Source organism: Struthio camelus, chromosome 8 (assembly GCF_040807025.1).
Source record: "Struthio camelus isolate bStrCam1 chromosome 8, bStrCam1.hap1, whole genome shotgun sequence".
NCBI classification, from domain to species: domain Eukaryota; kingdom Metazoa; phylum Chordata; class Aves; order Struthioniformes; family Struthionidae; genus Struthio; species Struthio camelus.
This window is the reverse complement of record NC_090949.1, coordinates 38279187-38294867: the sequence shown is the minus strand read 5'-3', so window position 1 is coordinate 38294867 and position 15681 is coordinate 38279187. Positions and strand designations below refer to the sequence as shown.

The following is a 15681-nucleotide window of genomic DNA, read 5'->3' as shown; positions in this document are numbered from 1 at the left end:
TGCCTGGGCCCCAGGGTTAGCGCTGGGGTGGGAGGAGAGGAGGAGGCAGCGGTGTACCACACGCTCCAGGAAGGGCCGTGCCCGCCAGGCCCGAGCCGGCGCCTCCCGGCGGCGGCCCTCAGCGCCCGGGGCTGCGGCGGGCGCAGAGCCCCGGCCGTGCCCGGGCGGCGGGACCGGCCGCCCCGCTCCGCTGGCCCGCCGGGGCCTTGGCGAGGCTGCGCGAGGGCGGGCGCGGCGGCGGCGCTCCCGGCGCCCCGGGGGGCCCTCGGCCCGGCCGCCAGCCCTCAGGGAGCGCCGCGAGGGCGACGGCGAGGGCGGCGCGGCGGCTCGCTGCGCCGGGCGGCCGGCGCGGGCCGCGGCTGCCGGGCGCCCCCTGGGCCGCGGCCTCTGGGCGCGCGCGGCTCGCGCGGAGCGCTGCGCCGGGCGCCGCCGCGGTGCGCGGAGTCCCCTCCTTCCCGCGCCTTCCCCGCTCCGCCGCCAGTCGCCAGGACGAGTTGCTAAGGAAACGGCTGCGTGGCAACGGGCTCCCAGCCTGGGGGCCGTCTGCCGCCGCGGAGCCTGACGCCGCCGCGGCGCGCAGAGCCGGGCGCGCTGCCCTCCTCGCTAGATGGTGCGGCAGTCACCCGAGAGGAGGCACGCTCCGGGCTCGGCCGCCGACCGCGGGCAGCAGCGAGGGGCCGCCGCCGGGGGCAGCGCTCGGCCGCCACCGCCGCCGCCGCCTGGCTGAGGGGGAGCGCGGAGCGGGAGCGGGCGCGGAGCAGGCGCGGCATGGACATGATGCTGCTGGTGCAGGGCGCTTGCTGCTCCAACCAGTGGCTGGCGGCGGTGCTCCTCAGCCTGTGCTGCCTGCTGCCCTCCTGCCTGCCCGGCGGGCACAGCGCCGACTTCCCCGGGGCGGCCGTGGACAACCTGGTCGTCAGGAAGGGGGACACGGCGGTGCTTAGGTAGGAGAGCGAGCCGCTTCCGCGCCGGGGCGGGCGGGGGTGCGCGGCGCGGGGCGGGCGGCGGGGCCGGGGCGCAGGAAGCCGCGGGGAGGCCTCGGGGCGTCCCGGCCATCCCTGCTGCCCGCGTTTATTTCCCGTGGAAATAAGTTTGCAGCTCCTGGCGAAACGCGGTTCCCGCGCCCCGCAGCAGTGTCCAGCTGCATCCCTGCTGTCCCCAAAGGCAGCGGGGCAGCCGGACAAGTATTTCCCTTTGGAAAAAAGGTCAGGTTGATGCTCGTCTGCGCTCAGAGTTCAGCAGTTCCTTGTAAACTGCCCCCGTCAGATGTGCCAAACAGCTATTGCAGCGTTCATAGTCATGGTTCAGGTCAGCAGAGAGAAGTTATATCACCTAAAATATGCTTTATGTCTCTCTCTTTGAATGTTAGCGGCAGATATCTTCATATAACGACTACCGATCAGTGCATCCGTAGTTTAGTTCACTGGGTGTGGTATGCGTTTAGTTTTTTTGCTAGGATAATCTTTTATGAGTTCTGGTATTGATGGAAGAAATTTCCAACTTTAAGTATTTTATATTTAGTAAAATATAGTTTAAAACTAAGAGCTGATACATGTATAAATTCCAAGATAATGATCGGTGGTGAATTTATGTTTGGAGGCAATAACAAAAAGCAGGCATATTGTTAACAGAGGAATTCTTAACGTTTATCAATAACAATTATATGGCTGCAAAAGATATATACCTGTTTTTGGAATAACAACTTTGTTTATAGAAGTTTGGAAATCAGTGTTGCTCGATAAAATGATGTAGTTTTTGGCTTGCAGTACTGATTACAGAATCTGTAATCCAAACATCACTGTTAGGATATTGCTCAGCCATAATATGATACTAAACATTGCACAGTTACAAATATTTGTGGGATTTTTTTTTTTTACATTTTTATTTTTTGATGATTAACCTTGAAAAGCTAGCTTTATGCCATTAGGAGATTACATGCTTACCATAGCTCCGTTATTACTTCTCTTAATGAAGCTTGCGTTCCATATGGTTACAGTATCTTTTTCAGTCCAGTTGACTGGAACGAAATTTGTTTACAAGTAGTAGTATACCATACTTAATCTACTTGAATCCTTCTTTTTGATTTTAGCTCATTAATCCCCTGTCTTAATTTGTATGTTTTCAATTTTAACTTTTTATTTGTACATTGTACTTCTGTCATGATACTGGATGTTGCTACAGTTTAAGAAAAATACATTTTCTCATTATTTGGAATATGATTGCAGTAGGCTGAACCTTCTTGTCTGTGACGAATCTCTAATTTAATAGACATTAGTTTTAAGCTATATAATACCTGACTGTATTATCTTTCATTCACTTAGGTCTGCAGATTATATAAAGTATTTTAGCTATATGCATCTTTAACAATTCTAAAATCTGCTGTAAAAACATTATGTAAAATGTTTTCAGTAGAAATTTGGAATTGTTTTAGAGCAAATTGGCTTGCTTCTGGTGTAGTAGCTGTTGTAAATACAGTAGATGTCTATGTAGGGCAGCTGACAAATATTTTTCATGTATACCTTAGTTATACTCTGTATTTTTAGATGTCCTAAAATCCTCATGCTTTCTGTTTATAGAATTGGAGAATCAAAGGAAATACAGTAACAAAGTGTATCATATTTGCACTGGTTCAGATTTGAAGGTTGCGCAGAAGGTAACTTGGTGAGTTGCAAGACAGTTCAAGACAGATCTTCAGCCAGTGCTGAGTGTTATTAAGACATGCGTTCGTGCGTGTACACACACACACACACACACACACACACACACACACACACACAACCACCTTATTTGAAAATTATACAGATACTCTAAAGGTTGTCTCTTGGTGGATTTCAGCTGCAGAGTAGCTAGAATATATTCAGCTTTCTAGGCCTAAAATTGTGTTTGAAACTCAGTGTCTCTGCAGCTGGATATGTTACATAAAGGAAATTCAAGTTTTAAGATTAAAGGATTACTTTTAGCTCACAAGTGAGGGAGCATATCTGTTTCGGAAAGAAGGTGCTGTTAAAGAGGACATAAACATCACTGCTTAACTCCAGAACGCAGTGTATCTCTTTTTTCATTCTTCTCTCTCTCTGTGATGTTTTTTGGGTTTTTTTCATGCACTTTGTGGACTTTCTTTCAAGTAAGAGTTTGTTTTGTTTTCAGCTAATAAAATAATTTGAAAGGGGAAATGTAGGATCACTATAGGAAAACGTTTTTAAAAGGGTATACAGAAGATGGATAGAGCTGTTTATCTTGAATCTCCTGGTGCACTTCTTCACTGTTCCTCTTGAAATTTTCCTCACTTGATATTCATATTATAAATATTTTCAAATAGATATGAAAAGAATTGTTATTAGCATCTTAAATATTAGAAGCTGACAATTAATTTTAAGTACACTTCCAGTGAGCTGGATAAAGCAGTTATTTGGGCATTAGAGAAAGGAGTTCTTTCTTCCTGCTCCATAGACCTCTGTATTTAGATCTTCTCAGTCACTGTACATGGCAGTATTCAAAGTTGGCTGTGTATAGTAGTATTCTGCCTCTTTGTGCAAGATGGCCATCAATTCCTTTCTGTTGGCACACATTGATTCCCTCCCTAACACCAGCCTTGCCCGATTCTCTCTCTTCTCCAGGAATGAGATTTTCAAAAAGTTTACTCCTTACTTTGTTTGTTAAAATCAGAAGACGCTGTGCTTAAAGCATTTAGCATTTATTTTTTAATAATAAAAGATAGATTATGGGGGTCATTCACATAACTAAGTCAGCATTTTCTAGGCTGAAAAAAGATTAGGCTGGTTTGTGATGTGTGTATGTTTACTTGTATCTTAATGACTGGGCATTGAAGGTACTTCACAAGTGCTTGCTCTTAACACATCCTTGCTCTAGTTCTTAGGACTGTGGCCCTGTTTTTCAGTGGTTTTACTATTTAACTTAATTGCACATAGATAAACATTTTGTAGTCTGCAGTATGTGTGAATAAATGGATTTACCGATGTTGAACTGAGAATAAATTTTATTTGCAAGTCTTATTTTGAGCCTAAGTGTTACTGAAAAAAAATGAATAATATATTTCAATGAACAACATGGCAGGCAGAGTACCCAAGTTCCAGTCTCAATTGTCATATTAAGGTTTTGCTCTCCTCATTAAAAAATGAGGACTAAAATCTTCTTTAAGTGCTGAGGTTTTCAAATAAAAGCCTCCAAGTGTTAACATGATGTATGATAAATAGTGTAGATTCCTATTTTTCAAACAGTTAAATCACATTAGAGTGTATTTTATCAATATTGCATCAAACACACGTGTAGTGTTTTTCTAATACTATACTGTGAAGCAAAGCTCTTAATGTTACTCCCTGTAGTGTGCGTTTGAATTGTCTGTATGTTTCACAAGACCTTCCCATTTTGCAGTTACTAGTATCTCTTTTGAGACAAATACATTTCCAGTTTATGCAACCTGAAGCATGCTGTGGTTGGGCCTATTTTGATATTCTTTGGATGATTCTTTGGATGGCATGGCCTACATAGTATTAAAATACCTCTAATTATGGCCAACAATTGTCAACTTGTACAAAAGGAATAGCGCACAGCACTTTAAATCTGTCAATGTACTTGCCTGATAAATAGTTTGAAAAAATATTGAAAGATACAAAAATATTGTTTAACACTTTTTTTGAAAGAATTCTACTTTTTTAAAGAAAAAATCTCATTAACCAAGGTACTCTTTCTGATGATGAGTCATTTCTGTGTTCTCAGTAATTAAAAAATGACTCTTTTTTATTTTCTTCAATTGGTGGTTGATCCATGCTGTCCCTACACTCTTTGTATCACTTTTTATTGAAGTTATAAGAAATTGCAGTTATTTTGTATGAGAAAATAATTTTAGAAAGAAACTTTTTCTAGAGTATAAGAGTATAAGATCTGTCCAATATTTTTTCTATATTCTTCCTAGGTGATCAGTAAGATTTAATGAGAACTCATGAGAGAGGAGAGAAGAAGATATAAAAGTATTTTTTTTATTTAAAAAAAGTAGATTGCTAAATTACTAACATTACCGGAAAAAGTCTGTATTTTCAGAATTGTAGTTCTCTAGTGACTCTTTAAAGAGATTGTATAAACAGAGCAATCAGCATAGGTTTGCAATGTACCTGCAACATTTTGACAACAGAAGTGGCAATGTTAGAACATGAACGTTTTAAGAAAGGTAACAAATCAAAACCAATTTGTTAAGTTAAGATTACCGTAACTGTGGGGAGCAAACATGGATAATCTCTTTCTTTTCTTTCCTGTCTGGTGAGTGTGTTGATATTTGATGGTTTGTCATTCTGGGAGTAAGAAAGACACCTTCACTGTGGCTAACTGCAGTTGTGTCCCCGTCCTTCTGGTAGTGCTGTTGGGTGTAGCAAGGAGAACAGCTGGTCAGCTGATAATCAGTATGGTAACAAAAGGCTATTCTGCCCAGAGAAGTAAAACAGAATTTCTCTTTGAATTTCTATAATGATATTAGTTTAGTCCATGTCTGTTTTATGTATGTGGCCCTCTTGCCTTTATATATCCAAGAAAGTAGCTTATGTTTCTTAACAGTCCCTATACACCTTTTCTGTGATTTGTAAACAAAATCCCCTGGAAATATCTAAATATACAGATCTGAAGATGGTTAAAAATGGCTTTCTCTAGCAAGCAGTCTTTTCTCCTGCATGTTACTTTTTTACAGTTTATGAATAACAACAGCTAATATACCTGATAGTACTTTTATATTGTATGTAATCATAGCAAATTACGTTTTAGAACTTTCCACATTTTAAAAATAAGGAAAAGATTCTTTCACGCTATGTGATTATAGAATAATTAATGAAATGTGTGCCCTAGAATATATACAATAACTTAATATGAAATTTTCACTGCAAAGAGTTAAATATCTGACTCTGGGATCTTTTGGATCAAGATTTAAAGGGTATAAGTGAAGAGTAGCAGTGATGAAGGGAATTATCTGTTTTCCAGCTTTCAGTTATGGTTGTAGAGCAAAGCAGTTAAAAGCCTGAGCCTTGTTTCAGTTGCAGCCTCTAGCATTACTAGAGTGCTAGATCTACTCTAGCACTACTGCCATGTCACCACTGGGAATTGCAGGTGGAAAACTTTCTTTCTCAGTGCATGGTGCTAAGTTTGTTGTGCAAGTGAAGTGTTCCTTTGTTTTTCTATCTAATACATAGTAGTCAGTTCAAGCGGACATCAGTTCTGTCAGACCTGGCTGAGAAAATCAGAGATAAATTCTGGGCCAGTTTTGTTAACAGGTAGATTAAACTCCAGCCTCATTATTTTTGACAACAGTAGACACATGGGATGGCCGCAAAGAGAATTTTATCCGAGATGACAGAGCAGCCAACAGTCATCTGAAAAGTATAATTACTGAAGAATTTTTTTCCTGATCGTAGGTCAAGGGGTTGTGGGGTTTTTTTGTTTTGTTTTCTAAATTTGAATTTTTTACATGTATGTTTGCCCTTTTCTTTGCCACCTTTGAGAGTTTTAGGTCTATATGGTGTGGGGTTATGCTCTCCCCAGTCTAGGAGGCTCTAGGTAATCCTCGAACATTTTATATGAGCTAGCAGGTAATACAAGATGGCCAATGACTTGGGCTTACATGCATGCCAGGTAGTTGCAGATAAATGCTGTGTAGGAGTATGTTAAACAGGCAGCGTAATAACAAGTTAACATGCAGATAATGATTTACTGGATCCAACAGCAGCCTATGGCGGCAATAAACATCTCCTATGATATTTAACAGCATAATCATGTTTGTGGAGGACGAGAAGAGACGCATTGAAGAAGATAGTTGGGGAGCTGTAGGTTAATGGGATGACAAGCTTTACCTTCTAACCAGAGATTGCTGGTACCAGGATGTGTTTTGTAGCCGTGAAGCAGGAACTGTGTATCTCGGGCCTGAGTCCTCTATTTCTCACCTAAAGTTTTTCCATTTTCTCCATAACCAGTATCTCTGCATTTCATGCTGGTATTAAAAGATTTGGGTACACAGTGAACAAATGATCTGAAACTCTACCAGTTTCTTTTGGTGATTGCTTTTCTGAAAAACTTACCCTTTTTCAGAAATTTTCCCAGTGATGGAACAAGTTGCCAGCTAGGGTATGGGAGGAGCAACTTCTGGCTTCTTTAGTATCTCTCAGTGTCTTTGTTTGCAACAGCTGCTACTTGAGCCTGAAATCTACAAATATAAATCCAGCAAGCATGACTTCCACCTCCTCAAAGAGGTACCAGTAATACCTCCTGGGGTGGCACAGAATACTTCAAAGCAGTGAATTAGAGGAATGCTATTCCTTGTCCAGTACTAATGACTTTTTATTTCACTGTGGCTCCCTCGAGCTTCACAGAGATCACAGTTCTCACTGTTTATTGACAAAGACTCTAGGATGCATGTCATCTTTTTTGCTTGTATCAGAAAGCTAGATGCTTGCTCTCTGTTTTTCACTATTGCTCAGCTCTGATGAACGTTCACAGCTCAAGGAGGAAACGTCCATCTAACTTTTTTCTAAACTAGATTCCTTTAGGAATGCCAAATGCAGCTCTTCGTATTAGGTGTGGCTTAAGATAACCAAAAGGAGGAGTCATGAATATTTGGTATCACCAAATATCGGGACTAGCTCTTCTTTTCTTACATAAGGTTCAAGTTTAGGTTCATTTTGGCTCTGTTTTGGGTTGTTTTGCTGTTTTTTTTTTTTTTTTTTTACATACAGTGCTTTTACTTAAAGTGAGTTCTTCATGTATTGGTTATTCTTTGAGAAATCAATGAGAAACTATATACCAGACAGGAGTGTGAAGCCCTGTGTAAAGAAGTCGTCAAAGTAAACGAAATAAATTCTAGCAAAAAATTTTTAATCAATTTACCATCAACACCTCTTAACTCCCTCCTGAAGTTGTGTCCGGGGTGAAGCAGTATAGCAGGGGCTTTTTAAAACAAGGGGTTTGCAGTTTTATGTCTGTTAAGATGCACTTTGAGGAGTGGTCATCTCTGTCAAGCTCACTGCTTTCTCTACTCTTTGTCACCTGGTATTTTGACTGCTTGAGGCAGTTGCGACCAGGACACTGTTTTTGTTTTTCCCCTCTTTCTTGCTCTATCAGTATTGGTTATATTGGCTCTATTGGAACCACTAGGTCCCTGAAATCAGAGTCTAGGAGAGGAAAAATTCTATTTTGGCAAATAAGTTTGGCAATGGCATCTTAATCCATATCTTCCATTTCTCTGCCTTTGAAAACACTTTGTTTTTCAGATCTGACTTCCCCTTTCCCAGGAACGTATATCACTGCCATGTCGTTGGCTCAGGGGATTTCTGTCCAAGTGAAATCTTACTGGGACCGTTTCTAGTTCATGGTTTTTACTTATCCTGATTCCAGGCATTTGGGAATGAAATTAACAGAAAGAGGGTTATCGTCTTGTTTTTCTTCTGAGGGGCCTCCTTGCTGATACTTCTGGAGCTGTGAAATCCTACAGATTCACATATAAATTGCCCTGAGAAAAATCCAGCTGTTCCTGTTGAAATCAACAGAAATGCCAAAGTGGATTGAGAATCTGTATCATGCTGAATGTCAAGTAGTCTTTGACTCCTAAGCCATTCACAGGTTCTCAAGGGGATTTAGATGCCTAATTCATATTTAAGTTGCTGAGGAGGGCTGGTCATTTTTGAAAATTGGGACTTAATCACTTGCCACTTTTGTCTTTGTCACAGCTCCTCTTCCAACAAGAACTGCACTTTAAAGCTAATAATCTTTGCCAAAGAAGCAACAATGGTCAAGGAGAGTCACTGACACACAAACCAACATTCTCAGTCCATCATCATTCACATTACTGAGAATTTGGCATTTAGAATGACAGTTTTGCAGTGTGAATAACAGCAGAATATCAAGTGTATATAATGTATTTAGATTTTAAGAGGTGATATGTATTATCTAATGTTAGAGTTCCTGTGATGCGTGTTCACAAACCAATGGTGACTATAGTTGTGTGCATGCATGTATAAATGTAGGTATGTCTATATGGGGGATGAGAGGTGAAATAAATATAAAATATTTCCACTTTCCTTTATATTACATTTTTAAAAGGTACATTTCTTGATTTCCATACTCTTTTCATATTCTTGTCCAGTTCAAGCTCATATATTATTTTGCAATGAAATCTCTCTGATCTCTCTCTGATCTCTGAAATATAATTGTATTATGTATAGACATACATGCATGCACAGCTCTGTAAAATTAAGATGTTGTTTAGGCAAGATTTTCACATTCCAAATCCCTGCCAGTTATTAAATAAGCACATTGGGGCACTTGCCTCTTGTCTGTGCAGTTAAAATAAATAATTTCAGAGTAAATTAAAATAATTTATCATTTTGAATGATCATGAATGTTTCAGATGTTATGTAGAAGAAATGGAACAAAATAAGGAATCAATAAGGAATGTAAAACAGAATTGCTTCCAAATAAGATGTGAGCTGTTCTACTAAGGGAGGGGGAAAGACTTAAATTACTTTATTCTTGTCATCTTGCATAAGAGTTGATTGTAGCCTATATCCTAGAGAAATAAGTCTCGACGGGTTCACGTTGTCTTATTTCATAGGCCAGTCAGAAACACGCAGTATTGGCTTACCAATTTATCTCCTGGCAGAAATTTGACCCAGCAGATTTGCACTGTGCTCGGAAACTAAAGTCTGTGCTTCAGCAGGCTCTTAGAATGAAATTGGAGACATTTCAGCTCTTTTTTGAGACTTGCATAGATTTATAGGTACAGTAAGGTTTGCACTCTACTAATGAATTCAAATATGTACCACATGTAGACTTACATGTCTACCCCTATACATTATGGCTAGACAAGGTCAGGGAACCCTCCCAAGCTTTGGCATGTTCCTGTCTGCATTGTTTGATTTCCCCTTGGCATAGTTCTGGCCCATGCCAGCTAAAGTTCTCCAAGTGCATTATGGTGTTTTAATATTGTGGGCCATTCTTTCAAAGACAGCTCTTTCACCCCCTTCTGTAATGGGACTATCGTTCTTCATAATAATGAAACTAGAAGAAAGAAATGTTATATGTAAAGTTCTCATTACTGCCCTAATAGCTTAACGAGTCACAGCTCAAATAGTGAAAACTACATTTGTCCTGTGAAAGCTCAATTATGATGCATCCCTAAGAGCAAGAAGTCAAGCAAAGGGGGTGGGAGACCTGCATGGCTGAACAAGGAGCTCCTGGCAAAACGCAAAAATCAGCAGGAAGTGTACAGGAGGTGGAAGCAGAGACAGGCCATTTGGGAGGAACACAGGAACATAGTCAGAGTACGTAGGGATGCGAAAAGGAAGGCCGAGGTCCATTTGAAGTTACAGCTGGCAAGAGATGTCAAGGACAATATGAAGGGCTTCTTCAAATACATTAGTAACAAAAGGGAAAATGTAGGCCCACTACTGAATGGGGCATGGGCTCTGCTGATGAAGAATACAGAGAAGGCAGAGCTACTGAGTGCCTTCTGTGCTTCGGTCTTTACTGCTAAGACCGGCCCTCAGGAATCCTGAACCCTGGCGACCAGGGAGAAAGTCTGGAGAAAGGAAGACTTTCCCTTGGTTGAGGAGGGTTGGGTTGGAGAGCATGTAGGCAAACGTGACATCCACAAGTCCATGGGCCCTGATGGGAATGCACCTGCGAGTGCTGAGGGAGCTGGTGGACACCATTGCTAGGCCACGCTCCATCCTCTTTGAGAGGACATGGAGAACAGGAGAGGTGCCTGAGGCCCGGAAGAAAGCCGGAGTCACTCCAGTCTTCAAAAAGGGCAAGAAGGAGGACCCAGGGAACTACAGGCCAGTCAGCCTCACCTCCATCCCTGGAAAGGTGATGGAGCAGCTCATCCTGGAGGGCCTCTCTAAGCACGTGGGGGACAAGAAGGTGATCCGGAGTAGTCAGCATGGATGCACCAAGGGGAAATGATGCTTAACCAACCTGATAGCCGTCTGTGATGGAATGACTGGCTGGGTAGCTGAGGGGAGAAGAGTGGACGTTGTCTACCTTGGCTTCAGGAAGGCTTTTGACACTGCCTCCCCCAACGTCCCCTTGGGAAGTGCTATGGAAGTGCCGCTCAGAAAGCGCGAGCTAGATGAGTGGACAGTGGGGCGGATTGAGAACTGGTGGAACGGCAGAGCTCAGAGGGTTGTGATCAGTGGCGCAAAGTGTAGTTGGAGGCCTGTAGCTAGTGGTGTCCCCCAGGGGTTCAACTTATTCATCAGTGACCTGGAGGAAGGGACAGAGCGCACCCTCAGCAAGTTTGCGGATGATCTGAAACTGGGAGGAGTGTCTGACGCGCCATTCAGGGCTGTGCTGCCATTCAGAGAGACCTGGGCAGGCTGGAGAGGTGGGCAGAGAGGAACCTTGTGAAGTTCAGCCCCATGCACCAGTGCAGGCTGGGGGCTGACCTTCTGGAAAGCAGCTCTGCAGAGAAGGACGTGGGGTATCCTGGTGGACGACAAGTTGACCATGAGGCAGCAATGCACCGTTGTGGCCAAGAAGGCCAAGGGCGTCCTGCGGTGTGTTAGGAAGAGCTTTGCCAGCAGGTGGAGGGAGGTGATCCGCCCCTGCTGCCCCAGCCCTGGTGAGGCCTCACCTGGAGTCCTGTGTCGAGTTCTGGGCTCCCCTGTACAAGAGAGACATGGAGCTCCTGGAGTGAGTGCAGTGGAGGGCTACTGAGCTGATCAAGGGCCTGGAGCATCTCTCCTGTGAGGAAAGGCTGAGAGAGCTGGGCCTGTTGAGCCTGGAGAAGAGAAGACTGAGGGGGGGATGTGATCAGTGTGTGTAAGTATCTGAAGGGAGGGTGTCAAGAGGATGGGGCCAGACTCTTCTCGGTGGTTCCCAGCGATAGGACGAGAGCAACGGGCCCAAACTGAAGCACAGGAAGTTCCGTCTGAACATGGGGAAAGTCTTCATTGCTGTGAGGATGACTGAGCACTGGGACAGGTTGCCCAGAGAGGTTGTGGAGTCTCCTTCTCCGCAGCCAATCAACAGCCGTCTGGGCACAGTGCTGGGCAGCCTGCTCTAGTGGACCCTGCTTGAGCAGTGGGGTTGGACTAGATGATCTCGAGGTCCCTTCCAACCTTGACCATTCTGTGATTCTTTGAAATACTGCTTTCGTGTCGGGAAAGGTGCAAATGGGCCTGAGACTGAACCTCCTCCCCTTCTTGGACTGGAGAGCTTCAAATCAGCAATTAAGTGAAGGCAGCCTGATTAATCTATAGATTGATCAGGCTGGCCACAATTTTGGATAAGTTCAATGAGATTAGGGATTTTGCTGGTGACAGTGAAGGCAGTGAACCTCATATTTGAGGATGTAAAATTTAAAAATGAATCAGGTCATAGTCATCCACAGACTTTTGTTACCTGAGCTCTGGTGATCTTTACTTGGCTTCATCTGTAAATCAAAATGATCTGGAAAGATAAGGTTGGAAGACAAACCTTTGACTTCCTTAGAGAATGCTAATCCTGGTGAGGAGCATGGGGATAAAATTTTGTTATATAATCCTCTGTTATGGTACTGTCTGTTGGCAGAAGTAGGGGGTAGTCTTCTGCGTTGTCTTTAATTCTGTCTTTCTGTCTATTAGCCTTTGAAAACCAATGATCAGTACAGGTTCCTTGTACTTGCAAGAAAAGAAATGTCCCACTTAGAAGCAGAGGAAGCAACTTTATGAACTTGTAAAAGTTCCATTTTACGCAAACTCAACCGAGACAGCAGTTCAAGTTTTGTCTCTGCCATCCTAGTAGTGTAGATAACCCAAGGCCTCACTTCCAAGCTAGCCCTGGAACAGGAACTGCACAGTTGGGTTAGTGTGACCCTTCACTGGAGCTAAATATCTCTGCTAGATGGCTGGGCTGCTTACTGTGGTTTTGTGATCACACTCATGCGCTATGTTGCTTTCAGAATGGGAGAAACTCTGTATGTAGCGTTGCATAGTACTTCATGAAAACGCTTTCGCTTTTGGAGCTAGCCATGGTTGCTGTGCTCTGTTACATTATACAGGCATACCAAATACCACTCAGTTTTATTCTACCGTATTAGCAAATTGAGCTTTATTTGATTATTATTATTTTTCAGCTCACCAGAAAAAGATATTTCTTCCTCCTGTCAGATGCACAATTTTTTTCTCAACATTATAGCTGTCAGAGAACCCAGAGTAGGCTGGATTCATTAGTGCACCTACATTTTTTTGCAGTTTCAGAGACTATACTTAGTTGGAAGAGGCTCATTCTGTGGGCGCTTGAGTGGGTGTGGACATACATGCCAGTGTTGAAGGATTGTGTTATCATGAACAAATAAAGTTCTGATTTTTATACCTGCAAAACTATTTCAAAAATAAAAGATGAACTAGTATGTGTCCTATTTTATAGCAGAAAAACAATCCATCTTTTTTGAAAAGATTTTCCCTGGGCAACAACAGACAATCTGGTGGTCAAACAGGCAAACAGCTATCATTAGTCATGCATAATTAAAACAAAGAGTATCCAACTGCTAGCAGTAACACTTTTGTCTTGGAAAAATCTAATTAACATAAAACATTTCTTGCAGAAATCTCCATGAGTTTTTGTTATGCAAATGTCAATGTAAATGAAGGATATATATTTTTTCTGTACAATATGCTGGATTTTTAAAAAACATTTATTTAAACATACAAGAATAAGGTTTAGTATAGGACCTGTGATATACCTAGTAAATTTACATAATACAATTCTGTCAAAAATATGCAGGAACTTTATTCCTTCTAGAAAACATAGACATACATAATTTACAGCAGTGTTGTATGCCTTTGATATTTAACTGGGTTCATGTTAAAAAAATGTTTTTAAACTGTTGTCAAAGCAGAGTATAATTCACCATCATAAAATAGCAGTTGAGAATAAAGTCTTCCGTTTCTGAACACCTGATTTTTATTTGACATGAATGCAGCTATTAAATTTATTCTTTATTTAAAGAAGACTCAGACCTCTAGCCTTTATTTCCTCAGAAAGGACTGGCAGTTGTGTTGTACCACACAATTTTTCAGGCCACTGTGGGCATGACATTGACTCCAGTTAAGTAAGGAGGGGATAGGTTTCTTTATAGTTCTGGTAACAGAACCTCCAGAGCTCGCTGAAATTGGTGGGAAAGATGCTGCCATTAGCAGAGAACTGAGAGGTGCTGGGATGCCCACAGGTAGGTTAGTAATAGAAAACAGTGAGAAGCAGGACCAGTTAAAAAGTTTTAAGTAGCTAGTTTTTAAAAAAAAAAAAAAAAAAAAACCTCCAGAAACTCCCATTTCTTACTAGGTGAAGAGGGTAGCGTCTGTAAGCCACAGATCTAGAAGCATACTGTAGTTTTGCTACGAGCTATAGATTTAATGTACTTAATTAAGCAAGAATGACACTGAAAACAGTTCTCTCCAAGAAAAACATGCCCAAGGGAAAGGGAAAGGTTCAAATCTTTACTTACATGAGTCGATATCAAAGTTCTTGGCAATTTAATATGTTTACAACATTATGCAAAAAGAAAATGGTGGTTGCATCCCCCTTACCCTGACAAAGGGGTTCACAATTACTTTGGAAGGTTGAGCTGAGCTGTTACAGGATGTGCCCTAATGTATGTTGCAGATGTACCCATATTAAGTGTATAGAAGCATATATATGGTGATATGAAATTAATATTTTCATTGTATTTATTTATTTTTTTTTTTCTGATGCATGATGAAAAAAAGCACTTAATCATTCCACCTAGTAACTGTTGACTGACAGGAAAGTCCTTACTTTTTCTTCCATACAATATTTGCATTTCTGACTAAAGTAATTGTATGGAAGGAAGTCCTTGGACTATAATGAACTTATATGCACTTGTACGGTTTTTGCCAATATGAGTGATTAATTATCAAACTATGGTAAGATGTGTCTCCTACTGCACTTAAAAGCTTATCTTTCATTACTAATGAATAAATGAAACTGTTACGAGAATAAAAAACAAATAAAATAATAAAACTCTACACAGTCCTTTTGAGGGTTGAAGGCTCTTTTTCCTCTAGAGATCTAACATAACCTCAGTTAGTTTATTGCATTCCATAGTGGACAGTGGTCTGTATTATAAAATCACTATATTGAAGAATGAGTTATTGTTTCTACATTTAAAAGGTTGGTGATGTGTATGATGAAGGTGCTTCATATGTGGCCAAAATGTAACAAAACATATTATTATTAAAAAAGGTTATTCTACATGGTGAAGGAAGTGATACATAAATTACACACAGTACAAAATGACACATTAAAGGGTGTACTATATAGTGAAAGTATCTGTTTATGCTGCATGTGCAATTCTCATATATTGAAATATGGATAAGCCAAGTTCTCTCCCAGCTCAACATTTGTGTCGAACAAAGATCCTGTCCCTAAGGTTTCAAGAAGTCTGTTGTGCCACAGGAAGGAAGTAAGAGAGGAGGAAGAGGTAAAACTAAGATTCTGACTGTGTGAATCTTGTGGGAGAAAAATATACTGCCTTTTCAGTTTCACCCTTAACGTTCACTGTTATTGATTGCAGTCTGCATTTATCACAAGAAGCTCGTGATAAAAAGGAATCTTTTACTGAACTGAGGTGAATTCTATACATTATTTATCTTAGAAATTTAGTAATAATTTTTTCAGTAATAATTCTGT

General features: G+C 41.7%; 1 protein-coding gene across 1 annotated transcript in view; it reads left to right on the top strand.

Moving 5' to 3' along the window:
• The first annotated feature begins 716 nt into the window (after positions 1–716).
• NEGR1 (neuronal growth regulator 1) overlaps positions 717–15681 on the top strand; it is a 342730-nt gene continuing 327765 nt past the window's right edge. Inside the window, exon 1 of the mRNA XM_068953556.1 lies at positions 717–944. Within this exon, the coding sequence (XP_068809657.1) occupies positions 769–944 (176 nt within the window). The 5' untranslated portion in view covers positions 717–768. The remainder of the gene's footprint in view (positions 945–15681) is intronic.